This window comes from Panicum virgatum, chromosome 9N (assembly GCF_016808335.1).
Source record: "Panicum virgatum strain AP13 chromosome 9N, P.virgatum_v5, whole genome shotgun sequence".
Lineage (NCBI taxonomy): Eukaryota > Viridiplantae > Streptophyta > Magnoliopsida > Poales > Poaceae > Panicum > Panicum virgatum.
The window spans coordinates 71,816,863-71,844,500 of record NC_053153.1 but is presented as its reverse complement, the minus strand read 5'-3'; the positions used below and the strand labels follow the sequence as shown (position 1 = coordinate 71,844,500).

Genomic DNA, 27,638 nt, shown 5'->3' with positions numbered 1-27,638 from the left:
TGACGTAGCGCTGAAGCAAGATTACCAAGATCACTACCCGGGTTATGCTTCTTCCAAGCATTCTCCACAATCGTGCCTAGTTCCTCCTCGCGTTCCCACATGATCTCATACCTGAAAACGTGACAACTTGGCGGCCGGTCGCCGGGCCGTGGTTCAAGTAGAAGCACTTTGTGATCTGAGCGAGAGGAGGTGAGGTGCCGCACATTGGTCCCTGGAAACAAAGTTGACCACTCAGTATTAGCCACGCCTCGATCAAGACGTACACGCACATTGCGGTTTCCTCCTTGGTTGTTGTTAAACGTCCATGGGAGGCCTGAAAAACCAAGATCATACAAATCACAATGACTAAGAACTTCTCTGAAATCCATCATTTGTTTTCCGCGCGGAGTCTCGAAGAAGTGCTCAAATTGCCACATCGCTTCATTAAAGTCCCCAATTACCATCCATGGCCCATTCCAAACTCCACATAAAGATCGTAACCGATCCAACATTAGTCGTCTAGTTTCCACCCTTGGTTCCCCGTAAACAAAAGTTGCCCTCCACGGCACCCCATTGGGATCATCAGAGACCAACACATCGATATAGCGAGAACCCTGTGATAGCAGGGTCACATTAATATGTTCATCCCAAAAGAGTACAATTCACCACTCAGACCGTCACTATCTGATGCTAAACAATGCTTTAGACCTAACTTCCAACGTAAAGCCTTACTTCTATTGGCGCACATTCTTGTTTCTGAGAGGAAAACAAGCTTGGGGTGATGCAACTTAACAAAGTTGCAAAGTTCCTAAACTGTCCGGGGGTTCCCCAACCCTCGGCAGTTCCAGGCGAGCGTACTCATTTCTCATGACGGGGCTCAGCGTGAGCTCCTGTCAGGGGTGTCGCGTGCGTTGGACTTCTCTTGCTGCGCTTCACCGGGGATTCTTCCTCCTTCATCACCTTCTTGTCACCCGATGTAGCTGGTGCATTAGAATCTTCCTTCATCTGCTGACCTTCCCGGTTTAAACCATTCTGTTCTAACTCATTAATGGAAGCCGCAATGTTTGCATGCAGGATCTTCTTATTACATTTGGTTTTCCCAATATCTTTTGCAGCACCATGAAGTCCTGCTCCGGTCCTCTTATCTGCCGGTTCTCTTGTCTTCAGGCTTTTTGCTAGGTGTAGCCTTTCGAGCATGTGAAACGAACATGGCACCTTTTATGCCATTTTGAGTGATTTTGGTGATCGAATGACAACACAACACTTGAACTAATATGATTGTTAAGATGACCATTCTCAGGCTTTTAGGTTCAAGTGATGACAAAGAGAAAGAGAAGATAGACGTAGTAAGGCCCGAAGGGCTGCCCCTACGGCAGTAGCACCGGAAGAACCGACGCTTGAGCATCGGTGCATCCGATGGTTGTCGGAAGAACCGACGCCATGGTATTTTGGTGCAGAAGGGAATCGAAGTCAAGTTAGCTTATAGGCACCGGTTGAACCGATGGGTCAAAAAGGGGCATCGGTGTATTGGGCGTACTGTGTTCCAGAGACAATGCAAGTCGCGCAAGAGCCAAGTCTTCAGCACCGGTTGAACCGGTGATGCATCGGTGCATACCATCGGTGTAATGACGTCAGCGCCCAGGAGAAGATCCTTAAGCACCGGATGAACCGGTGATGCATCGGTACAAAGCATCGGTTCAACCGGTGGTCACTGTGTCAGCTGTCAGGAGTTCAACGGCTACTTCATCTTATGAGTGACCGGATGAACCGACGCTACCTCAGCCAGAGGCATCAGTTCTTCCGGTGATACGCAGATTTTCAGCTGACCGTTAGAGCAACGGCTACAAGACTTGATGGCCTATATATACGCCTCACCTCGGCCATTTGAAGATTGCTGGAGTTGCTGGACATCACACACACCCAAGAACATCTCCAAGCCATACAAAAGCATCAAGATCATATCCTTAGCCCTTAGCACACTTTGAGAGTGTTGTGTAAAGGTTAGCTCATAGTGAGTGTGATTGTAAGGCCTTGAGCCTTTGTGTTGTGGTTCTCTAGTGAACCAAAACAAGAGTGTGGTGCACCGGCACCTTGGAGCTTTGAAGCTCGCTGGCAACGTCATCGACCCTCCGACTTGGTGTGGAGCGGCGACGACATCTTTGTGCGGGGGACGTGGAGACCACCATCCTTTGTGGAGAAGCTCCTTAGTGGAACCCGGGGCCAAGGTGACCGTGATTGTGTTCACGGAAGAGACTTAGTGGCCGAGTAGCAATACTCTTAGTGAGTGCTACAACAACGTGCATGTAGGTGTGCCTTTGTGGCTAACCGAACCACGGGATAAACACCTGCGTCAAGAGTTTGCTATCTCCTATCCCGCTCTTTAAGCTTCCGCATTTCATACTATCAATTTGTGTGCCTTTACTTTCATAGAATAGTTTCTTGATAGGAAAGGCTATAGGTTGCTAAACTCTTTTAGAATAGGGGTTTCACACTAGAACTACCTAGTTGCACATCTAGATAGCATGTTTTAGTTTAAGTTTTGTGCAAACTAGTAGGAGCCATAGGTCTAAGTTTTTAGTAGTGCCTAATTCACCCCCTCCCCCTCTTAGGCTAGAGCACCCGATCACTTTCAGCATGCTTAGGTGCTCTTTTTCCAGCAGATCTGGCTTCACGCTCTCTGATGTTCCACTTGAGTCCTGAGGAATCGAAACCGGCGACCAGAGGGGGGGTGAATGGGAGCCGATCAAAATTTCTTCCGAAATCGATCAAAGGCCGATGAAGCCGGTGGCTTCCTTGTCCCGCTTCTTCTTCTTCTTCTTGTCATCGTCGTCGGAGGTTGGTGAAGAAGAGCGGTCGGTGTCGGAGCTCTTGTCGAGGTCGCTGAGCTACGCCAGGAAGGCCTTCTCCCGCTTCTTGGCCTTGTACTAGAAGCGCTTCTTGAGCGACTCCTTGTCGAAGCGTCCTCCCCGGTCACGACTGCGGTGCTTGTGGCGCCGACGCTCCTTGTTGGAGCCTCCCTCGTCGCAGTCGCGGTGGCGGTAGTAGTCGAAGGAGTTGTTCTGGCCACCGCCAGACTTCTTGGGGCAATCGGCGATGAAGTGGTTCAGATCGCCGCAGTTGTAGCACCCGGGGTTCTTCTTCCTCTGCCTATTGTGGTAGACGCGCTGGAACTTGCTGATGAGGAGGCACAAGTCGTCGTCGCCCAGCGTCTCCAGCTGCTCATCTGAAACAGAAGGCAAAGAGGCAAGAGAAAAGCCAAGAGTAGAGTTAGCGTTAGAGCTCGATCCACCTGGGCCAGTCACAAGAGCGACACTCTTGGAAGGAGGGGCACCATTGAGCTTGGCTTGTGTCTGGTTATCCACGCGACACTCTTGGAAGGAGGGGCACCATTGAGCTTGGCTTGTGTCTGGTTATCCACCTCCGTGGAATTGAGCTTGCTGAAAAGCTCGTTCACGGTCAGAGTCTCATAGCCTGCAGACTCAATGATCGTGTTCACCTTGAGATCCCATACAGAGCGGTCAAGTGCGTAGAGCAACTTGAGAGCCTTCTCGTACTCTGTGTACTCAAGGGCACCAGCAGATCTGTTCGTATTGACATTGTTCACAATCGACTGAAAACGACTGAACATCAAGTCAATGCTCTCACCCGGCTCCTGTGTGAAGTTCTCGTACTCACGCCGGTGAGTCTCGAACAGTCTGGCCTTCACCTGAGGTGTACCCTCGTGGTAGTTCTCAAGGCACGTCCAAATTTTGTGGGCTTCCTGAAAACCCTGGACGCGTGAGAACTCAGCACGAGAAATGCCAGCGAACAAGGCATTGACGGCCTTGGCGTTAGCCTCGTGCTAGGTCACCTGAAGAGGTGTGGTCCGAACAGCCAGCACCTCGTAAAGCTGGTTCGTGGTAATTTCCCAGACCTCGGCTCCCATACTCTGCAAGAAGGCTCTCATGCGAACCTTCCAGTAGGCATAGTCCTTGCCAGAAAATACCGGGATCTTACCAAGACTCGCCATGGTCGCCAAATGGTTTTCGAACCGGTTAAGGTACTGAAAACCTCAACCGAGCTCTGATACCAATTGAGGGATCGAAACCGGCGACCAGAGGGGGGGGTGAATGGGAGCCGATCAAAATTTCTTCCGAAATCTATCCGTCGGCCTATATCCCAAAATCACCGCAAACCCTTAAACCTAAGATATGAGAGAGTAGCTATGGACTAGCTATCTCCTAGTGAAAAGCCCTGGGTAGCTGCGCGGAAGCAAAAAGCCAACACGATGCAAATCACAGAACTGGACTGCAGAGACTGGTCAGACCAGTTGCACAGACCAGTTAGACCGACCGGTCAGACCGGTCGGGCTGGGAATTCAAACTCCAGACCGGTCAGACCGGTTACTCAGACCGGTCAGACCGGTCGCTCCCAGACAGCCCGCCAACAAAGCTCCAAATGTCAAATCTTGAGTAAATAAAGTCCAAATCCAACCAAACTTGGAGGAAAGCTTCGTAACTACCCCGTGAACATATCCCCAAAAGATCTCATCCAAAAAATTCACGGATCGAGAGAAATCGAGGAAAGATCAAAGAGGATTGTGGTTTTCTCAAGAACACAAAATCACCAATTCGTGAGAACTCATGATTCCTGGGGGTTTGGCACTAGGCTATATCCATAGGAATCGTTCCAAAGAGTTCATCAAACCACAAAATCAAGGCTTGTTCTCCTCCAAACAAGGAACACACCAAAAGAGGAGAATTGAACCCAAAACGCAAGAGAGAAGGGGAGGACGAGATGCTCAGCACACACAAGTGAATTGCAAACAAATTTCATCCATTAATTCTCAGAGGAATTCACCTATACAACAGCTAGAGCCATCCGCCCATCATCCACCCACTAGATTGAAGAGAATAGCTATAATCTAATCTCTCATGTGTTGGAGTCCTTGGCCCTAACCTAGAGCAGGGGCAGGGAGAAGGAAAAACGAAGAGAAAACAAAAGACTCAAGAGGCTCAACCAGCCACGGGCTGGTGGGGGTATTTATACCCGGCTGCTGCGGCCAGACCGGTCAGACCGGTCCAGGGGACCGGTCAGACCGGTCGGGTCAGCAGCACCCTGCTGTACAGCCTCGATCGACGGCGGAGCTTCTTTCTTCGACTCGAAGACTTTGTTGCGATGCCGCCACGTCGACGAAGATCCGGTCCGCGGTTTTGGAGGGTCCGCGAAACCCGGGTAGGTGGCCGGTTTTGAGAAAGCCGCCAAAACCTCACGCGCGGGAAGATTCCCGCCTCCACGCCGTGGCCCTAGACGTCGTTCACGCCTCAGCCTTCTGACGGCCCTAGACGCCGCCCAACGCCCGTCACCTCCTCGCCCGCAGCGAGGCCCTAGATGCCGTCGACGCCCGTCGCCTCCGTCAGTCCCGAGACCGACGCCCGTCACCTCCACGACTTGGCGTCTTCAACCGCAGTCTGCCTCCTTGGTTTTGTGGCGCAAACCAAGAAACCCGCCTTCCGTCGCCGCTTGCGCCCTAGATCCAGGAGTGGACGCCACAACTGCCGCCCGGTCCGAGCTCCGGTCCCGGCTGCCCTTCACCGCCGTCCACCGCACGGTCCATCGGCCACAGCACCTCCACGGCAGCTCCCCATCGACACTCGACGCCCGTATACCTGCAATCCAAAGACCAAGCGCACGATCACACCGCACGATTGACAATTCATTCATCACAGGCAGGATAGAGTACTCACATTCCTCAAGTCCATAAAGGAATCCAGCCCAGAAACCTTGTCATCCATAGCTGTGTTAGGGTGTTCGTTCAAATCCGGCAGTTTTGATTCCACCGCCATGTTCTTCACCCCATCCACCAGCGCTTCGGGGACCTCACCATGATTATTAGCTCGCATACTCATTGGCGAGGTATGATCCACCACATTTTCTCTGGTGCTTCTATTTCCATTCATTGGCCCACACTCCTTCCCGTTGTTGGCTGAGTTAGCCACTGCCACCATTCTCTTTTGCTGATCACCACTAAAATTTAAGGCACGTTTGGCTCCCTGAGCCTCGGCGGGGATGGTCATGCTTCTCTCCGCGTTTTACTTCTGTGGAGAACAGCAAAGCTCTTTCCCATAGCGAACACCTCCTTCAGTCATCTCCTCATCAGGGCATTCGCGTTGTGAGTGTCCAATTCTGCCGCACCCGAAGCAAAAATGAGGAACATTCTCATATTTAACAAGAAACTGCATCAGCCCTTGACATTTCACTTTATGTTCGACGTAGTGCATGAGAGGCTTTGCGAGTGGAAAATCGACTTTAACTCTTTTATAGTCCTGCACCGCATTGCCCACTTGTAGGACTCTTCCAATCTTGACACCCAGCACCCTTGCAAACCCCTCTGTCATCATCTTCAGGGGAATATCATAGATCCAAATCCACAGTGCCATGGACTCGATCACTACCTTTGAAAGACGTTGTGTTCCATCATATGCGACAAGAAGGCCCACGACGATGACGATGACCACGACTCCATCCACGCCAGCGCCGATCTTCACCACGCCATTCTAGCTCATGAAGCCGCCACCCTGGTCAACCTGCATGCTCAAGCCATCAGCGTACAGAACATTCGGAGCCTCGTCCACGTCGTCTTCGATCTGAACACCGGCAACTACACCCGCTGGCGAGATCAGATCCTTCTCGTCATCGGCAAGTACTCGTTGGATTCCCACGTCCTCGACGATCTCCCGGCTCCCGAGTTCCCAGACTAGACGTGCATGGACTGCGTCGTCAAGTCCTGGACCTCGCCGAGACGGTGATCGACCGCACCGCCTCCGCTCGCAACGTCTTGTGCGCTCTCGAGGACCAGTTCCTCGGCAACCGGGAGAATCACGCCCTGCACCTCGACGTCCAGTTCCTCCTGCTTTTGGTACATATCCTTGCCTTGTTTCGCGAACAACCGAAGCTCCCGAAGGATCCCCGTTTCTTTGCTTTCAGGAAATCCGCCCTGGCTGATTCTGTCTAGTCAAGTTCAGATTTAACTTTTCCTTGTCTGAACAGTTTTTTCACACTATTTTCATCCTCTGATAAGACCTGAATAATAAGATTACGAAAAGGACAACCATCAAATTAGTAACTTCTCAGACAAAGCAGGGTAATTTTACATTAGGAACATAGGATTGTTCAATTGATCAATCATCATAAGTTCAGCTTCACGGAGGAGAGCAGTAGCCATGCTAGGGCTAGGCAGAGATGTTGTGCGTAAAGTAGCATAACCTTTTGATTTGCATGTCAACTGGCACACGCATTAAAAGGTCATGGTATCTGCTGAAGATGATGGAACTCTGCGCTAGGGGTGCAAATGGGTGACCCTTAGGTGCACCTCCAACCCTCTTTAGTTCAAAATTTTATGCTACTTTTTCAAATTGAGATATGGTTTTAGAGAATTAATACAAAATTTTGAACTAGAGAGGGTTGGAGGGGCACCTAATGATTACCAATTGGCACCCCTACTCTGCGCACTCGAGTTTTATGTGACCCCTGTTTTTTTTAACCCACCCAGTTGAAGTGTTGCCTTATGATAGAAAGCATGTGATTCCATGGTTCTGAATTGTTTTCACTATTATCTGCAGGCGAAATTAGGTGGATTGTACTGAGTCTGTCCCTATTGAAGTGGGTGAACCATTTAACCTGCTGAAGCAGTTGCAACCAGTCTCTCTCTCCCTGTCATGGTGGGACTCCAGTACAAGCGCCGCAATAAGATTAGTCAGGAGTCCTAGTTTGTTTTTAATTCTTTTTTGTGTGGCTTATCTAGTTTATTTCGGTTGGTTCGTTACCAGGCTCGGTGGACTTATAAACCGTGACCTGCAGTTAGTTGGGAGATTAGATTGTATTCTCAGATCGGTTTCTTGGTCCCTGCCTTCCTGGCGCGCAGAGAGCTTCAGCCATAGCTCCGGCGCGCCGGCGAGGTCCAGGGCCAAGGCCGGCCACTACCTTTGAATATAATCTACGTCGAGTTCCTTCCACCAATTCCAATCCCTCTCTAGCCCGTGACATCTTGGTATCGGATAGCTTTGGTTCCGTGTCCATGGCGGGCGACGGCGAGCAGTCTTCCCTCGAGACAACCGTCGACGAGATGCTCACAACTCTCACCGACCTCACCGCCAAGGTCTCTGACCTCGCCACGCAGACCGCCGCCCTCAAACCCTTGTTGCCGCTCGCCAAGCAACTGGATGGCTTGCCGGACAAGGTGACCACCCTTCAAGCCGCGGCGTTCGAAGGCTCCAACCAGATCGCCGCCTTGAGTCTCGTCGTCTTGCGCCTGGAGAAGGCGCAGCGCGGTGACAAGGAGCCCTCCGAGGTGGACGCCGCCGGGGGGGGCTGCCTCCGTACCGTTCTGCGAGACGCCACACCTTCCTCACCGGGACGCAGATGACGACGACGTCGGGGATCCTCGCTTCCACCCTCGCGCCCGCATCGAATTTTTGACGTTCGATGGCAAGGAGGATCCCCTTCCCTGGTTGAATTGCTATGAAACATTCTTCCGATGCCAGAACACGCCAGAACGTCGCCGCGTTCCATATGCGTCGCTGCACCTGACCGGGTCGGCCCAACTCTGGTTCTGCCGCCTGGAGTTGACGACGGGAACATCCTCATGGCACCGCTTCACACAACTTGTGCAGCAACGCTTCGGGCCGTCCATGACAGATGGCCTTGTCGGCGAGATGATGCTGCTCCGGCGGGACGGCATCGTGGACGACTACACCGACAAGTTTCTCGCCCTCGCATGTCGCGATGCCGAACTAACGGAGTCACAGTTGGTCCAGATGAACACCGCCAGCCTCGTCAACCCGCTCAAGACGGACATCGCGCTCCGCCGGCCAACATCCCTTGACGACGCCATCATGTTCGCCAGAGCCTACGAGCAACGCATGCTCTTGTCGGCGTCCAACCCCGGCCACACGTGGAGCATCCGCTCCGCGTCCCGCGCGGCGTCCACCCCGGCAACAGCATCGCACACGCCCTCTGCGTCGGCCCACGAATCTGCATCCTCGGCTGCGGCGGGCTCTGGCGGGACAATGTCACTCACGTCTACCCTTCCGCGCCGACGCCTTTCCCCGGCCGAGATGTCCCAGCGCCGCGCTGAAGGTCTGTGCTACAATTGTGACGAGAAGTTCGTCACGGGTCACCGCTGCAAGAAACTCTTCGTCATCGAGATCGTGGGGTTCGACGACGCGGACACAAACCCAACAGCGGCCACCATCTCCGCCACCGACGACACGCCGGGCATCTCTCTCCACGCGATCATCGGCGTCCGGGCTCGCGGCTGCCAGACCATCAAGGTGCTCGTGTCCATCGGCAACATGACGGGGATCGTTCTGCTCGACTCCGGCTCATCCCACAATTTCATCAATGTCGACATGGCGCGGCGCGCGGGCGTTCCCCTACAGCCGTGCCCGCACCTCGCGGTCACCGTCACGAACGGCGATCGCGTGGCGTCCCCAGTCAAAGCTCTGGCCCAGCACATCGGCATCAGCGGGGAGGCGTTCGACATCGACTTTTATGCCCTCCCCTTAGGCGACTACGACATGGTGCTTGGCATCCAATGGTTGGGCACCCTTGGGCCGGTCCTTTGGGTCGTCGCGCGACACAAGCTGCGCTTCACACGATCCGGGAAGCGCATCACGTGGACCGGCATCGACACCACCCCGGGACTGGCGTCCGTGTCCCTGATGAGCCACGACGGCGACCTCCTCGACGCCCTGCTGGAGGAGTTTGACTCCCTCTTCACCGAGCCCCAGGGCCTGCCCCGGAACGTCACCTCTGCCACCGCATCCGCTTCAAGCCAGGCGCTGGAGCCATCACCGTTCGCCCCTACCGCTACGCCCACGCCCAGATGGATGAGCTCGAGCGTCAGTGTGATGAGATGCTGCGCTTGGGCATCATCCGGCGCAGCACCTCGGCGTTCTCATCCCTGGCACTGCTGATCCGCAAGCGCGACGATGCCATGATCAAGGACAAGTTCCCGATCCCAGTGGTGGAAGAGCTCTTGGACGAACTACGCGGGGCGCGATTCTTCACTAAGTTGGACATGCGTTCGGGCTACCATCAAGTCCCCATGCACCCCGACAACGTCGACAAAACCGCGTTCTGCACGCACCAGGGCTTGTTCGAGTTCCTGGTGATGCCGTTCGGCCTCACCAATGCGTCGGTGACCTTCCAAGCCATGATGAACGACATTCTCCTGCCGTACCTGCGCCGGTTCGTCCTTGTATTCCTCGATGATATACTAATTTACAGCTCATCGTGATCGGATCATCTCCGCCACGTTCGCACGGTGTTCCGCACACTGCAGGACCATCAGCTCTTCCTCAAGAGGTCCAAGTGCGCGTTCGGCCTCCCATCCGTGGAGTACCTTGGCCACGTAATTTCGGAGCGCGGCGTGTCCGTCGACGAGCAGAAGGTGGAGGCCATCCTATCCTGGCCGATCCCGTCCTTAGCTCATGCCGTTCGGGGCTTCCTCGGCTTGGCGGGCTATTATCGGCGCTTCATCCGCGACTACGGCGACATAGCTGCTCCGCTCACAGCCCTACTCAAGAAGGAAGGGTTCCGCTGGAACCATGATGTGGAACGCGCTTTCCGGACCTTGTAACGCGCCCTGATGGAGGCGCCCGTCCTATAGCTGCCGGCCTTCGGCCACGACTTCATCGTCGAATGCGACACATTGGGCTCGGGCTTTGGTGCGGTGCTGCATCAAGGCGGCGGCCCAGTGGCTTTCTTTAGCAAGCCAATCGCCCCGCGCCACGCCATGCTTGCGGCTTACGAACACGAGCTGATCGGCCTCGTCCAAGCAGTTCGCCACTGGAGGCCGTATCTATGGGGCCGGCGCTTCATCGTGCGCACGGACCATCGGAGCTTGAGGTTCCTCCTGGATCAACGCTTGACAACAATTCCTCGGCACCAATGGGCAAGCAAACTTTTGGGCTTCGACTTCGTGGTGGAGTACAAGCTGGGCTCCTTGAATGTGGTAGCCGATGCTCTATCTCGGCGGGGTGAACACGTGGGCAAGCTGGCAGCGCTGTCCGGGCCGACGTTCGCCGTGTTCGACCAGGTCCGCCAAGAGATCAATGGGGATTCTGCACTCTCATCGCTGCGCGACGCCATCAGGGGAGGTGCCAAGCCGGTTCAGTGGTCAGTTGTTGACAGCCTGATCTTATTCAAGGGCCGGATCTATATCTCAGCATCATCCAGTCTACTGACATCCATTCTGGACGCTGTGCATGGTGTTGGACATGAGGGCATCCACAAGACTACACCGCCTCAGAGCTGACTTCCATGTTCCCAATGATCGCATGGTGGTGCAAAGACTTTGTTCGTGCCTGTTCCACCTGCCAACGTAACACAAGGGAACACCTGCAGCCTGGGGGCCTATTGCAGCCGTTGGAAGTGCCCTCCTCAGTTTGGTCCGATGTGGCCATGGATTTCATCAAAGCTTTGCCCAAGGTGAATGGGAAGTCGGTTATCCTGACAGTCATTGATCGCTTCTCCAAGGCAGCTCATTTTATTGCTCTCGCTCATCCATATACCGCAGTCTCCGTGGCTCGGGTCTTCTTTTTAGAGGTGGTTCATCTTCATGGCATCCCGACATCGATAGTGAGCGATCGCGATCCGCTGTTTACAAGCTCCTTTTGGTGCGAGCTGTTCCGACTATCTGGTGTCAAGTTGCAGTTCACATCAGCCTTTCATCCACAATTAGATGGGCAGTCCGAGGCGGCAAACAAGATCATCTCTATGTACTTGAGATGTCTTACCAGAGATCACCCGCGCAACTGGTTGGAGTGGCTTCCGTGGGCCGAATTTTGCTATAATTCATCATATCAATAGTCTCTAAAGACATCACCTTTCCATGTGGTCTATGGTCGCCATCCCCCAACAATTCGTTCGTATGAGCATGGCGACGCTCGCTTGCCGGCAGTGGATCGGGCGATGAGCGACAGGGATGAATTTCTAGCTGAGGTTCGGGATCGTTTGGAGCAGGCTCAGCAACATTACGAGGCAGTTTATGATCGGCGTCATCGTCCGATGGAGTTCTCTCCAGGTCAGTGGGTTTGGCTTCGTCTTTTGCATCGGCCTACTGCCTCGCTCAGTGTTCGTGGCCGTGGTAGTTTGGGTCCTCATTTCTTTGGGCCCTATCAAGTGCTGGAGCATGTGGGTGATGTCGCATACAAGTTGGCTCTCCCGGTCGGCTCTCGGATTCATGATGTCTTTCATGTTGGATTGCTCAAGCCGTTTCATGGGGAGCCTCCAGTAGTGATACCGGACTTGCCACCATTGCAGCATGGTCGGGCAGTGTCGCAGCCGGCAGCAGTGCTTAAGAGTCGGCTTGCTAGAGGACAGCATGAACTCTTGGTTCAGTGGAATGGAGCTCCTTCAGAGGAGGCATCGTGGGTTGCTCTTGAGGAATTTCAGCGCTTATTTCTGAAGTTTCAGCTCGAGGACGAGCTGCTTCTCCAGGGGGGGATGTCATGGTGGGACTCCAGTACAAGCGCCGCAACAAGATTAGTCAGGAGTCCTAGTTTGTTTTTAATTCCTTTTTGTGTAGCTTATCTAGTTTATTTCGGTTGGTTTGTTACCAGGCTCGGTGGACTTATAAACCGTGACCTGCAGTTAGTTGGGAGATTAGATTGTATTCTCAGATCGGTTTCTTGGTCCCTGCCTTCCTGGCGCGCAGAGAGCTTCAGCCATAGCTCCGGCACGCCGGCGAGGTCCAGGGCCAAGGCCGGCCACTACTTTTGAATATAATCTACGTCGAGTTCCTTCCACCAATTCCAATCCCTCTCTAGCCCGTGACACTCCCCTACACTAACATTGGTGTCTGGGCAAGTTGTAAATATTTCTGCAATACCCAACCAATGTGATCCCACGCCGCCGGCCATGGCAGGTTTGTTCATCAATACCGCAGCTTCATCTTGTCCTCGATCTAATGAAATAGGAAACAGCACATCCGTGAAGATCCTGATCCATGTCCACATAAATCTATATGATCTGTAATAAGAAAAATCTCTGGTCTCGCCATTTGTGCTACCTGTTTCTGATGGGTCTGCTTTGATCAAGTGCTGTCAACTGCTATGCTGCTGCAATTCATTTCTTCTAACATTGCCTCAAATTACACATGTTCACTCGTTTTTGTATCCTATTACCATGGGTAAGTATCGATTACGTTACCCCCCACAATCATAGTCTGATACAATTCAAATTCATATCTGGCAAATCTACATATTGTCCTGAGTTCTGATGTATCACAACAGGTTTTTGGTTTGCTGAATATAGTGAAATTCCGTGTTCGCTGCCTCCAAATTGCAACAATATACTAGTTGATATTTCTTTCGTTGCACATACTTAAGCTGTCCTGAATCCTGATTCCTGAAGCTGGCATACTTGTCCCAATTCTTCATTTTCAGACTAAATCCACAACTGAACATCTGAAATGATTCAGATCAGAGTGTTGCAGCGCCAACAGCTGTCCTACCCGTGCTACCTATTTGGGTTCAGAGACTTAACCAACCAATGTGCATATGTGCATTTTCAACACAATGCATTCTTTGTGATAATGTGTCGAATCACTATTAAGCTTTTCCTGTATTGTCAGAATCCTTTTCATGGGGAAGGTTTCCTGCTGGTCATGAATAGCTTCATGACCCTAACTCTATGCATGACTATGTTGTCCGTACCAACTTTGAGTCATCTGACATGTTCACTTGTGTCACGAATCAGATGTTCTTTCCTGAACAGTGAGATCAAATGTATGCTGCCATACAAGTAAAAAAATATATTTTGACCAACAAGGGTTGTGTTTAGTTCCAAAATTTCTCTCTCCAAACTTCACTATTCACCTATCACATCAAATCTTTTGCCTCATGCATGGAGCATTAAATGTAGGTAAATAAAAAAACTAATTGCATAGTTTTGATGTACACGACGAGACGAATCTTTTGAGCCTAGTTAGGTCATGGTAGGACAACAATTACCACAAACAAACGAAAAGTGCTACAGTGTGGTACAGTGTCTGATGTGACCCTTTTTACCACCATTTTACGGATCTAAACACAACTAAGCTGAAATTGGCCTGAATCTGACATAATTGTGTGGTGCTCCATTTCTCTTTCAGCCTGCATAGCTATCTCTAGAAAGCTTGTGCAAGAATGCATCAGAAAAAGATTCCAAGCCTTTACTCCAGTGGTACATATAAATGGACGTCATTATCTGAATGTCACCACACAAAATGCGCAACAGAAAGAACAATTCAAGTCCCAGTTTCTGAAGGAACAATCACTGGTAAGCATCCTAGTATCCTACTACTTCAACTTCCCTGCGTTTGATTTCATATGGGCTCGTTTCTGCAACACATAGATGCTGGTGCAAAACGAATGATCCTCTTGAACATTCTCTGGCTCTACTGCAGGGAGGAGGGACGGATGGAAGGGAAGGGAGTTGCTGCTGCTGCTGCTCTCTGCTGCATGCTCGTCATGCTGTCCGTGTCAGGCCAGCAGCAGGTGGCCGGATTCACAGGGTTCTCTGGTTGCTTCGGCAGCTGCTACCCTGCCTGCAGGGAGGGCAACCCAGCGTGGCTCTGCACAATCAAGTGCGTGGAGTCCTGCACCATCGACTTACACGAGGTGCCCGTTGCCGCGTTCGGTGCCGGCGACTGCTCCAAGATCTGCCTCTCCTCCATCTGCGGCGCGACCGACACCGGTGATGGCAAGAGGCGCTTGTTAACACAGCAATCTTGCTTTTGATCATTTTTGTGTTCGTCTATGAATTTTTTGTCTTTGCATTTGGATTTGCCAGGGACAACTGATGCAGGTGCTGCAGCAGCTTGCGTTGATGATTGCACCGTGAACTGGAAATCGTACAAGAACAAGCACACTTGACTATGACTGGTGATGGTTCATGAGTTGCCAGTGAATAATGAGGCATGAATTGACTGTTCACAATTATCGGCGATAATAATACAAGTAGATCATGCTAAATTTTTCAGACTTGTAATTTCAGTGAGAGCCGTTTTCAGTCCACAAACTTTCAGAATTACGGACCCTATGTTTGCTGGTGCATTTTGGAAATAGGGTCTTGATGTTAGCTCCAACGGCGGAACCAGGGGGGGCGAGCAGGGGCCACGGCCCCCCCTAAAATCAGTGAAAATTTTTAACCCCCACCTATATTCTAAAACCCAACACAAAGGTCAATCAATGCAACGATGCTTTGTACTTAAGTTTTTCGGCTATCGTCCTTAACAAACCCAACAACACATATTGAACGGTGCACGTATACACATCTACCTAGGCAGCTAGCTAAATACTAGTCAAATCCAACCCGAAGACTCCAATATTACTCCCTCCGTCACCAAATATAAGGCATTCTGGAGTTTTTAGAATAAATTATGGCTATATAAAAGACTCTCCTACCCCTAATTACCCTAATTATTAAGTATTGGGACTCTATTTGGTTAACTAAATATGTGCTAATAATTAAAGTAGCATTACATTTTTGTTCGCCGATGGCAAAGCGCCGACGGCAGCTACAGGGACGGCGAAGCCCTTGTTTGCCGTGTGTCAAAAGTCGCGCACACGGCGAACCTTTTCGCCGTGTGTATATATAGGCGCACGGCGAAAAAAAGCGAGAAGACGCCGTCCGGGCTAGCTGACGGCGTCGGCGTCTGTTCGCCGTGTGTCTGCACCGTGGACACACGGTGAACTTTCAGACTTCGCCGTGTGTCCTTGGTTCTGGCACACGGCGAAGAGCAAGGTTTGCCGTGTGATGGCCCTTGGCACACGGCGAAGAGTAAGGTTTCCTGTGTGTTTTTGCTTTGCCGTGTGTTCTTCTGGCGACACACGGTAAAAAAGGTCTTCGTCGTGTGCCCGAAATAATGCACACGGTGAAGATTCTAGCACACGGCAAAATACCGTTTTCCGGTAGTGAATACCCTACATTTCTAGAAAACCAAATAAATAATGCGGTTTTCAATCATAATTGGTAGAAATAATTAGGGGTAACAAAGTCATTTGTTTAGATAAGTAATGTGTCTGAAATTTCCTAAAACTACACTCTTTGTGGGACGGAGGGAGTATGTTATAATTTTTTTCAGAAAACATGGTCAAACTAAAAAAACGAAGACATTTGATATTATTTTATGAAAGAAAGAGAATACAAATTCGCAATACGTCTGCGAAGTTGTAAAGTGCAAACAGAACATATGTAAAGCATTTTTTCTATCTAAAATATTAGGAACACATATATATATTTTGATATATTTCTCACGTATAGTATAAAGTATCTGCTCGGCCCCCCTTATTCAAAATTTCTGGTTCCGCCGCTGGTTAGCTCTAGGTTCCTGGACATGCTCTTCTTGGCCATGGCTTACCAGACGTCCCGAGTTTATTACAAAAGAACCCCTGGTTATATTTTCATAATACCTCTTGGTATTATTTTGGATCGCGATCCGATTATTTACAAATACTCCCCTACATTTACATATAGCTCAAATATTTACAATTTGCCCCCTCGTTTGGATCTCGATTTCGGCTCCGTCTCTTCGGCAGCCCGTCCGCCGACGATGACCCGGCGCCACCGCTGCGCTCCCCACCTTCATTGCTAGCCGGGAGCGCCGATCCCTGCATCCATCCAAAGCGTGGCCTCAGGATCCCAGCCGGTCACGCACAGGGCGGTCGTCGGAGCCGAGCGAGCACGGCAAACAGTGGCGCGCGCGCTTGAGCTCGAGCAGCAGGCCATGGCATGTAGCTTGGTACTGCAGTTTTTCCGTGTCCTGTGACGTCATGCAACAGCACGTCCGTGAAGATGATCACATCCTTGTCCATGGAAATCTCTCTGCTCGCGCAGCTTGTGCAGTTTGTTTCTGACGAAGGGTATGGCACTTCTGAAAGATTTGGCTTTGATCTAGCCCTCTGAACTTCTATGTAGCTCCAGTTCATTTCTTCTTATGTTTTGCATCACACTATGCAGGCCCAGCTCTCTTCGTATCCTACCACCACCATGAGTAAGTTGCATTACATTACCTCCATCCATATCAACTTTGACAAATCTGCCTACTGTTCTGAATTCTGATGAATCACTGCCGGTTTTCATTTGCTGGACTTTCATGAAAGTCGACGTGCGGCTGCCTCACAATTGATACAGTACAGTTGGTAACATGCCACTCGTTTGACATGCTCAAGATGCCATGGATCGACAACTGAATATCTGACATTATTCAGTTCAGAGTGTTGCAGCCAACAGCTGCCCTACCATCCCAACCTGTTTTCGGGTCAAGAGACTTAATCAACCAATGTGCATTTCCAACAAAGGCATGGTTCTGATAATGTTTTGAAGCAGTGTCGTGCAAGCTTCTCCTGGATTGGCAATCAGGTCCCTGCTTGGCCCAAAAACTTCTAAAAGGTACAAGTAGTTGTTATTCCTTTTGTTCCACAAGCTAAAATTGGTCTGAATCTGGCGTACTTAATGTGGTATTCTTTCATGTCTGTAGAAATAGAGACAAACCACAATTCGTGTGTCAGTGACACTGTACATAGTATTTCTCTTTCAGGCTGCATAGCAGAGCGTTGGAAAACTTCTGCAACAAAGCATCAGAACTTCAGAAAAGAATTATCTCGTTTCTGCAACTGTCCATGAATTTGATTCCACCTTGCTTTGAAAATAGAATCATCTCGTTTCTGGCTTTCTGCGACTGTCCATGAATTTGATTCCTCCATTTGTCTTTCAGCCTGCATAGCTATCTCTAGAAAGCTTGTGCAAGAATGCATCAGAAGATTTCAAGCCTTTGCTCCAGTGGTATATATAAATGGACGTCATTATCTGAATCTCACCACACAAAATGCGCAACAGAAAGAACACCTCAAGTCCCAGTTTCTGAAGGAACAATCACTGGTAAGCATCCTACTGCTTCAACTTTCCCTGTGTTTGATTTCATCTGCACTCGTTTCTGCAACAGATTTATGCTGTTGCAAAATGAATGATCTGTTGGAAATTTATGATCTCAGGATGACAACCTATATCTACATGGCAAATAATTTTCACAAATTAGAGATAACATATCAAATAAGTCATATATCGTGATTGACAGGTACACCTAATGTTTACATCCATAAGTTGGCCACAGTCCTACAGTGCTGTTTATAAATATGAGACACAGGCCATTGGTCCCAAAAGGAGAAGCTTTGCTTTAGAAATCACTATCTTTATTTCTGAAATCACAGAGACAGGCAACGGCACTGAGACAACAATGGCGCCGCGACACACGGCGGGAACAGAACGAAAACAATCACTGACAACACAACATCACCGAAACAGAAGGAAGATCCCTGACAAGCCAACATCTCGCTACGCGCGCGCGCCCTAGTTCAGTTTCTTGGCGAGCTTTTCCTGCCGCCCGCCTGCCGCAGGCGGGGTCGAGTCGTCGTCGGCGAGCGGCGGGCACGGCTTCTTCTTGTGCATGAATTTCATCTTCGGCTTCTTCTTGAAGAACGGCTCGGGCTCCTCCGGCGCCGGGGGCCTGGGCTCCGGCACGGGCGTGGGCGTCGGTGTCGGGGGGCCGTACGTCGGCGTCGGCGTCGGCGTCGGGGTGTTCGGGGTTGGCCTGGGCGGCGGCGGCGGCGGCGGGCCGAACATGAAGCGCTTCTTCTTTTTGCCGCAGGCGCACGCGACGGGGGAGAACACCGTGTCGGCCGCGGCCTCGAGGTAGGTCGCGCTGGTGGTGTCGGCGGAGCCGTCTTGGCTCAGGCTGGGCGCGATCCTGGGCGGCGCCTGGCCGACGCACGGCGTGTCGGGCGCGCTGTGGAGCTGGGCGAAGCAGTCACCGTCCAGGCTCCCGTCGTCGCGCAGGAGATCGGCGGCGAGAGGGATTCGGAAGACGCCGTCGCCGTCGAGGGGGCCGACCGCCTTCGTCTCGTAGGACTCGTCGGCGGCGGATTTGCACTTGATCGCTACCTGCAGGCCTGCAAGGGAACAAAATTTTATTTTATTTTTCTTTTCTTTTCTTTTTGAGAAAACAAAATGTTAGTGTTCGCGGCCATGTCATGGGCCGCAAAAGTTGAGAGATGAGCGTGTAGTCAGGCCTAATTGGGCCTGATTCAGAAAGACATGTGGCTCAATTTACTACTATTATGGTGTAAGTTGGTTCAAGGGACAGGAATTCTCGCAAAACATTGCAAGATGTGAATGTAAAGCAAAATGTGTAATTCGCAACAAAAAGGGGTGTATTGAAAAAAATAGAGAAGTGTGTCTAATATTTGATATGATTAAACTATTATAGTTTTGTGAAGATCACAAGATATTAGTTTCTGCAGCACCTTTATATTCAGACGAGAATAGATCATTCGAGTTACTTAGGAAGTTTTTTCAGTTGAACTTCTTCTGGACATAGCGCTGTTGTAGATTTTTTTCTCTCAAAACCCTCCAGAGCTGTCAAAAGATAACAGCTACCTCAAAATTGCTTAGAAATTTGCACGTCTGGACTAACCGAGAAGGGCAAGTCTGCAAGCCGGCAATTTGCATGTACCTTTGAGGGCATCTTCGGCATTGGCACTGTTGGGGGAGCAGTCGAGGCACTTGATCGAGCCAACCACGACCGGTGGCGCCGCTGCCGCCTCGGCCTTCCAAGCCGCCGCGCCGAAGCTGACGGCCAAGAGCGCAGCGAAAAGAGCCGCGGCTTGGGGAGGACGAGTCCCCATGATGGAGTGCTTCTTCTTCTTCTTCTTCAGGAGGAGAGATGCCTGAGGAAGAAATGGCTGTGAGTTTGGATGGCGAGATGGTGCCTGGGTGCATGCGTATTTATAGGGGCCGGGAGGAGAGTGACCCTGCTGTGAGGCTATGATACTGTGGCCGGCCGGCCGGCTCCGCGATTGAAGTCTGGGAGGGACAGGTACTGGCCGGTGTCCATGAGACAAGCTCGTGGTGGGCCTGGTGGCTAAAAAGTTTCTGCAATTATTCAACGGATTTCTGCAGATTTCCGGTGGAGTCTCAGTACTGATTTGATCATTCCGTCCGTGATCTCTACCTTTTTTTTCCAACCACCAAAACCTGTATTGCCATCACGCCGAACTTTTGCGTTGATGTAGCTACAGCAAAAGAATTTGAGCCGCCGACACAAAGATTCAGGGTCATTTCGTTTGAGAAATTGCCGTAGATAGTAGATACTAGACGAAAACAAGAAACAAAACAAAAAAGCTGCTACGTTCTGCACAGAGATATCATCATCATGATGTTACAAAAAATGAATCAGTACTGCCGGCCTTATCTTCTGTCGTTCGAAATTTGAAAGCCCATCGCCAAGATGCCAACGGTACAGTTCCCTCACCAATGTGGTGTGCTTCATCTGTCACGGTGGCTCATAAACCTCGCACGGCGGGCGCATGGTTTGCGCGTGACGGGGAGAGGAACGGGGGAGGGTGGGTTGCAGCGACCATGTGCGTGCCGTCGCCGATCGAGCACGGAAACCATACCGGCCGGATTGTACCTTGCTCGGCGTCGGGCTAATTGGAAAGCGTCGGTAGGGAAGGAGATGAGCAGTGACAGCGTTCTGGCAGTGGGCAAGTAAGCGAACATGCGAGGCGCGTAATCGCCGCTTAAACATTTTGGTTCGTAGCTACATGCTGGCATGCCGCACGGCGAACTGATAGCCGAGCGAGTGCGCAGAGCCGCCATTGGAGAGTAAGGCTAACACTCTGTCGTCAAGGACTGCAGATATTGGTCGTAGACTCGTAGTGCCTAACTGCCTACCTTTACCTTACCTGGAGAAGGAATCTATCGAGCTAATAAAAACAGAAGAACTCCTTGGGTCTCACAACTTCCAATCGAGCGAGAAGAAGGTTATGAAGAAAAAAAACGAGTGGCCCAAAAGCACAATGGGCTGGGCTGGTGCAGGCCGAGGGGACAGCGGGCCATTTTGGTTTTGGCGCCCACGCCCCAACGCTGTATCAGTGTTTGAGATCACTGGTGCTGCATATGGCTAAACTCGTTTGCGTTCTAGCGCAAAATTTCGATAAGAAAACACATAGGCCAACTCAATTACAATTTGCAATTCCAGATGTACAACAACAGCCACCCCCACTGAAATCAGCAAGAAGCACCACCCAAACACACAACGAATCGAAAACATATCCCGGCTGCTTGTGCCGGAAACTAGAAGAATTTAGCAAGCCGCCACAACCACGTTCACGCGCGCTTGTCTCCAATTCAGAGACCCATACCCATGGCGACGGCGACACCGAAACCCAAAGCAACCGAGATCCCAACGAGGCTGCATCCGTGCTTCAGCGCCCCACTGTCGTACGGGCTGTTGTCCACCAGCGGCTGGTTGCCGAAACCGAACACCTGTCCCGCGCTCGCCCCGGCTTGCCCCGTGGCGGCGGCGCCACCTAACTCATCCTCTTCCTGCGGCAACGGCGCGAGCGGCAGCTCGGGCTGCGGCAAAGGCGGCAGCGGTGCCTCGGGCTGCGCCACACTGCCAGCTCCGACGCCGGCACCGTCGGCGCCGTTGCCATCGCCGAACGGCAGGTCGCTGCTCCCCCCGTGCCCGATCGGCTCGGCGAACGGGGGCAGCGCGGAGGTCAGGCCGGGCGATCCGGGCATCCCGCAGTGCTGCGCGGCCCGGGGCTCGTCGCTGGCCTTCCACGCCAGCTCCCCGCCCTTGTCGAGGATGCGCATGTCGCCCTGGTCCACCAGCTGCAGCGTCTCCAGGAAGTTGTGCTCGTCGGACTGCGCGTCGTGGGTGTGCCACACCGAGGTGCTCCCGTCGAACACCTCCAGCCCGTTCCACGAGAAGACGAGCGCGCACGTGTTCACCGTGCTCACGGCCAGGCACTCCGACTCCCACACGCTCCGGCCCTCCGCGCCGGGCGCCGTCGTGTCCAGCACCTCCAAGTAGCAGAAGTCGGCGCCGAGGCCGCCGGCGCCGGGGGCGGTCTGGCTGCGCATGAAGTAGGCCGCGTACTTGCCCGACGGCGAGGTCAGGAACAGCACGGGGTTCTCGTCCCAGTGCGGCGGGATGCTCGCCAGGATCTGCTGCTTGGTCACGCGCTGGATCGTGCCGGCCGGCGGCGCCGTCGCCGCGGCGTGGGACGGGAGCAGAAGGGCTAGCGCGAGGCAGCACATAGCGACATGGGGAAGAAAGCTAAGCTGCATGGCTGCTGGCCGTCTGGGATTTCAGGGTTTGGCAGGCCACTCGTGCGCCGGTCTCAGGTGTGGAATGGATGTGATGGATCCGTGTGTGTTCGTTCCTTGCGCTTTTGTGCTTGTGCATGGGCTAGCTGGCGTGCGTCTCTTCTATAGCGAGAGATGGAGATGGAGTGGTACAGTATGGTGACGGTGTAAAGGCAACGTTGAGTGGTTGACGTTACCGGCTCCAATGTTTCAGTGGGAAATTAGGAAAGAGGAGGAGCACACAAGACTTCGTTAGGAGATTTGTTAGGGTTGGGCGTTGACTGTGCCATACGTGCATCCGGTTGATGCTGGGGATACCTAGAAATATGATCTAATTTTAATTGAGCAACTGAGAATGGAGCATACGTAGGGTATGACTGAAAACTCTGAATCCCCATCTGACGAAGCTGTCCATTTCAACATTGGATCAGGTTTAAAGGAAACTTTATTGTATGATTCTAAAACACAATTTTTCTCCTGGATACAACGCGGAATAGATTAAACTGGTCAACTTCATTTTAAGTAGTTTATGCTATGTTTCCACCCACCCACTCCACCGATAGTCGGATTCGATCATTAGAATTGTATTTCTTGCCTAAACCATACGTCGATGGCCGTGATCAGTCCAACAATTGAACTATTTAGCAACGATGATATCAACCATGTGCATGCAAATTTCAAACTAAAAAAAGCTACAAGGATTAAACCAAGCATCCAAATTAAATTTGGATTGCATCACTGTCTTTCTTATGATAAGATCTTCAAAATAAAGCTACACTTGTCTATGTTTGCACAATATTTTAGAAATATTGTTTTTACACTAAATAATTAATTTTGAATCCCGGAAACAAATAATTTAACAAGACAAACAAATAATTATTTTGAGGAACAAAAAATTAAGCATAATGAATAATAATAATGTACACCGAACAAAATATTAAACATCACGAATAAATGACTCAACGTCAGGAAACATTTGGCTGTATATGAGCTTTAGAATGAAAAAGAGGGAAAGAGGAAAATAAATAAATAAATAAATAATAAATACAAAGTAGTGTAAGAAAAAAGAAATGAAAAATAAAATTAGAAAAACTAGAAAATTGTAATGTGGAATAGTGTGGATCAACGTTCACACATGCTGTAGAAGGATCGGTTACTAAAAAATGTAATCCAAAAATTTTAATACAAAAATCACAGTATGGAGCAACGAAAGTATTATTAAGTCGAAATTCGTCTCGCCGGGCCGGAAACTGCCTTCAGACTATGAATCTGCAAAACGCAGCACGCGCGATACCATTACGGGACTCAAGTCGTATTGGGCCGAACATGAGCTGTGCCGAGTTGGGCCGGTAGACAAACTATCCGCAAATTGGTTTCTACTAGGCCCGTGAACCACACTCGCATTTGTATTGGGCTTTGGTTTTGTAATTGCACTCGTCGTCATGGGCTCTAGAAAAACCTTTCTCGTCTTTTCCTTTTTGCTTGCCCCCCAGCCTACACACAATTCCTCTCTCAAAATAAAAGGGGTTATTTTTTATAGATTAATGGTAATTTCGGCTCAGCTTATGGACCAAGGCCAAGGGGATGCCGCAGCCGGCGGCGAGCCGTCTCCATCTCCGTCAGCTAACCCTAACCAGCAATCAGCTAAGTGTCACACGAAACTGCACGCCCAATCAATGCTTTGGTCAGATCCGGGCCATCTGGTGTCGCGGCGCCGTCAGGAATTAAATGGGAGCGACTCCGGCGGACTCCGAGTCCAACTTGACGGACGAAGGGAAGACGAGGTCGGCTGCTCGCTCTCGGACAGCCATGCAGCCGGCGCCCAGAGGCCAGGGCTAACCTCCCCTCGCCTTTTGATCCTGTCACACGGGATCGGATGGTTCGTGGTTGGGCGTTGAGAGCTGCTTGGCCACTTGACCTTCCCGATCAAGTTCAGGTTCAGCTCACTGTCTCTGATTCAAGTGGAGCTTTTTTTTTTTTTGGGAAAAAGATCAAGTGGAGCTGCGAAGGGGACTATTATATTCCTAGGGTTCCCATGTCGCTAACGCATCCTGTTCCAAGAGTAAACTAGCTTGCCTTGAATCGGACGTGGTGAAGTTTTATGGCAGATTTTGGTGTGCTTTTGCTGTCAAGGCAGAGCTTAATTTTCATGGAAGCATTCATTAGGCTGTAATTTTCAGAGTCCGAGTGTGTCACTCTGTTCCCGTCTTACCCGGCCATCGCACTTGGATTCCTACATCGTCAAGATACATTGCCACCATGTCGGGTGTCTTTGTCATGACAGAATATGCATCGAAGCGTAGATCCGTTCAGTAATATCACCCGGCCATCGCACATACAGCTTGTCAGATAAAAAGGTTCGGAAAGAACTTCCTAGTTCAATCATTATTACATCTAATAATTAATCCTTCTGATGCACAGTAAACGTAAAGCTGTGCAAGGTACACAGAACAGCAATAGTCCTCCTTTTTAAGGCCGAAAGCAACGGCCGATCACCAAAACACATCAACGGAAATTCTGCTAACCGGGTCGCATGGGTTGAGTCTTGAGAAGGTCAAAACTGTACCACGCATATTGGTCCCAAAGTACTGTTTGGTGCTCCTTTGGACAGGGTGACGATCATGCAGAAAGTCCGATGAGCGTTGGGCGATAGTCACGCGCTACAGTCATAGACAGGCGCCCCAATTAGCCCGGGACAACGACGCGGAACCACATGGATCTGCTAGGTCAAATCCAACACCGAGCTACCATACCTAAGCCCCGCGTAGGCTTTGTTTGTTTCTGGAGCTCGTTTTTACGAGAAGATTCGGTGATAAGTTAACTAGATTATCGGTTGTCTGGATAAACTACGTGTTTGACACTTCTTATTATTTTAAATCAATTCTCTGAATTGAGTGTAAAATATCTAAAGTGCCTCTAAAACCAACATATTAAAACATGGGAACACAGACTATGCACGTACTGAAAACACAGACACCCATGCACCAATCATTGGCTAACATTGTTATTCCTCGTTGGGGAAGCAACAAAAGAACAAAACCTATGAAACCTCACAAAACACATGTGATTTAAAACATGGGAACAGAACATGTACTATACAGTTGATGATTTAGTAATTCACACTTGATTGATGATGAACCTCTAGTCATGTGAAACTGCACAAACGGTGTCCGTCCGTCAACTCTTCCCCGGCGGCGCCTAGAAAGCCAGGTTAGACAGAGGACCAGACAACCAAAAGGCTGAGAAAAAATATCAGTGCTCGCTCTTGGAATTCATTTTACACCACATAAAATGAATCTCTGAATTCCAAAAGCCAGCACCGTCTGCGCTCGGCAACCTACTATACTGGAAGAAAGAACGAAAAAAAATACAGAAATTTTGAGAAAGAAAAACATATATGCTGTGTTCTTTTCCCCCGCGCGCCCTTCTTCTTCGTTCTGTCGTCGTGAGTGTGTGAGGAAAATTAAAATCGAATCGAATCATACAATTGTTGTGCGATGAAGCCACGTGACGTGGGCCATCAGCTAGACGTACGCCTTGGGAGGGTACTTGTCCACGTCCTCCGCCCAGGGGTTGCAGCAGTTCCTCCGGTCCTCGGCGGCGGCGGCGGCGGGGGACGGCAGCGCCGGCACGTCGCGGAGCGCGCGCCACACGGCGCTGTTGCACTTGAACCCGGACCCGAAGCCGATCTGCCACACGCGGTGGCCGCGGCGCACCCGGCCCTTGGCCTCCGCGTACGCCAGCTCGTACCACAGCGAGCTGCTGCTGGTGTTGCCGAACCGGTGAAGGGCGCACTTGCTGGGCTCCATGTCCGTGTCCCGCAGGCTCAGGCTGCGCTGCACCTCCTCCAGCACCGCGCGCCCGCCGGCGTGCACGCAGAAGTGCTCGAACGCGCGCCGGAAGTCGGGGATGTAGGGGCGCACGCCCTTGACGCGAAACACGCGGCGCATCATCAGGGACTTGAGGAACTTGAGCTGCTCCGACAGGGGCAGGACCAGGGGCCCCAGCGTGGTGATGTTGGTCTTGAGCGCGTCGCCGGCCACCGCCATGAGCTCCCGCGCCAGGGAGACGCCGACCTTGCCGGCCTCGTCCTCGCGCTGGTACACGCAGTTGAAGCACTCGTCGGTGGCGCCCTTGTGGGTGCGCACCGTGTGGAGCAGCCGGTACTTGGCGCGCCCGGCGTCCGCGCGCTTGTTGGACAGCAGCGCCGCCGCGCCGCCCATGCGGAAGATGCAGTTGGAGAGGAGCATCGAGCGGTCGTTGCCGAAGTACCAGTTGAGGGTGATGTTCTCGGTGCTGAGGACGACGGCGTACGAGTTGGGGTTCGCCTGGAGCATGTCCTTGGCGAGGTCGATGGCGATCAGGCCGGCGCTGCAGCCCATGCCGCCGAGGTTGAACGACTTGACATCCTCCCTCATCTTGTAGTGGTTGATGATCATGGACGCCAGCGACGGCGTCGGGTTGAAGAGGCTGCAGTTGACGATCAGGATGCGCACGTCGCGGCGCGGGTCGATCCCGGTGGACTTGAACAGCGCGTCCAGGCACCCGAACATGACGGCCTCGGCCTCCATCCGCGCCTCCGCCATGTTGAGCCTGGGCGGCCGCGCCTGGACGCCCGGGGGCAGGTACGTCTCGTCGCCGAGCGCGGAGCGGTTGGTGATCTTGGTCTGAAAGTCCAGGGCCGCCTCATTGAAGCAGCCGGTGCTCTCGGTCATCTCGAGGAATCCCGCCTTGGAGATCTTGTGCTGGTCCTCGGGCTTGTAGCACGCGAACTCGACGAGGTACACCGGGCGGGGCCGCTTGAAGTAGTACACGGTGAGGAGCAGCGCCGCGGTGCCGAGCCAGGCGACGCAGGTGAGCAGGTCAATGGAGTAGTAGATGACGTCGAGGCGGACGAAGGAGTAGGCGGCGGCGGCGAGCGCGGGCACGCAGAGCATCGGCAGCACCGACGTGGGGCTGCCGCCGTGGCGGATCCCGAGCTTGACGTACTTGAGCTTGATGTTCCGCGCGAAGTCCGGGAGCCGGCGGCGGATCTTGATGACGATGCTGGGCGCCGGTTCGCCCCCGTCGGGGTCGCGGAAGGCCATCTCGGCCGTGAGGCGCTCCCGCTCCATGACCGCCGCCGGCGCAGCCTCCATGGCGACCGAAAGCGATCGACCGCGCGAGCTGGCTACCTAGCCGATCGGAACTCGAAGCGTGTCGGGCGGCGCGGGACGGAACACGACGTCGTCGGCTCGTCGCCTTTGGCGTGAGCAGCAGGGAGCGGGCGGCGGAGCCGGATGCGTGTGGTTTGGTCACGCGGGGCAGCTCCCGAATATATAGAGCGCGCGTCGCGCACGGCGGGAGAGCGGTCGAGTCGACACACCTGCCGCGGAAGTTGTGGCGTACTACTATCCAGGCTGCCGCCCAGAGCAGTCAAATTTATGGGCGCGTCGAGGCAACTGCTCCTCTCCGACCCGTATGCCATGCCCGAGTACGAA

The 27,638-nt window shown here is 51.9% G+C and overlaps 5 protein-coding genes and 1 long non-coding RNA gene across 6 annotated transcripts; 3 read left to right on the top strand and 3 right to left on the bottom strand.

Moving 5' to 3' along the window:
• The first annotated feature begins 8,035 nt into the window (after nucleotides 1–8,035).
• On the top strand, nucleotides 8,036–10,600 carry LOC120689329. Its single transcript, XM_039971623.1, has 4 exons — nucleotides 8,036–8,341; nucleotides 8,502–9,814; nucleotides 9,904–10,219; nucleotides 10,304–10,600. The coding sequence occupies exons 1-4, from the start codon at nucleotides 8,036–8,038 to the stop codon at nucleotides 10,598–10,600; spliced, it is 2,232 nt and encodes a 743-aa protein (XP_039827557.1).
• Nucleotides 10,601–14,303: 3,703 nt separating this feature from the next.
• On the top strand, nucleotides 14,304–15,068 carry LOC120687189. The gene has a single exon (XM_039969178.1). The coding sequence runs from the start codon at nucleotides 14,334–14,336 to the stop codon at nucleotides 14,742–14,744; it is 411 nt and encodes a 136-aa protein (XP_039825112.1). The 5' UTR covers nucleotides 14,304–14,333; the 3' UTR covers nucleotides 14,745–15,068.
• A 1,807-nt stretch (nucleotides 15,069–16,875) lies between these two features.
• Nucleotides 16,876–18,332, top strand: LOC120687496. The gene is made up of 3 exons (XR_005680764.1): nucleotides 16,876–16,999; nucleotides 17,109–17,886; nucleotides 18,216–18,332. It is a non-coding gene; the product is annotated as an uncharacterized LOC120687496 (long non-coding RNA).
• On the bottom strand, nucleotides 18,181–19,742 carry LOC120687495 (proline-rich protein 4-like). The gene is made up of 2 exons (XM_039969511.1): nucleotides 19,517–19,742; nucleotides 18,181–18,953 (listed from the first exon to the last, which is right to left on the bottom strand). The coding sequence occupies exons 1-2, from the start codon at nucleotides 19,686–19,688 to the stop codon at nucleotides 18,355–18,357; spliced, it is 771 nt and encodes a 256-aa protein (XP_039825445.1). The 5' UTR covers nucleotides 19,689–19,742; the 3' UTR covers nucleotides 18,181–18,354.
• A 1,260-nt stretch (nucleotides 19,743–21,002) lies between these two features.
• Nucleotides 21,003–22,236, bottom strand: LOC120692364. The gene has a single exon (XM_039975638.1). The coding sequence runs from the start codon at nucleotides 22,138–22,140 to the stop codon at nucleotides 21,193–21,195; it is 948 nt and encodes a 315-aa protein (XP_039831572.1). The 5' UTR covers nucleotides 22,141–22,236; the 3' UTR covers nucleotides 21,003–21,192.
• Nucleotides 22,237–25,201: 2,965 nt separating this feature from the next.
• LOC120691235 (3-ketoacyl-CoA synthase 1-like) lies at nucleotides 25,202–27,547 on the bottom strand. Its single transcript, XM_039974259.1, has one exon. The coding sequence runs from the start codon at nucleotides 27,294–27,296 to the stop codon at nucleotides 25,683–25,685; it is 1,614 nt and encodes a 537-aa protein (XP_039830193.1). The 5' UTR covers nucleotides 27,297–27,547; the 3' UTR covers nucleotides 25,202–25,682.
• Nucleotides 27,548–27,638: the final 91 nt, after the last annotated feature.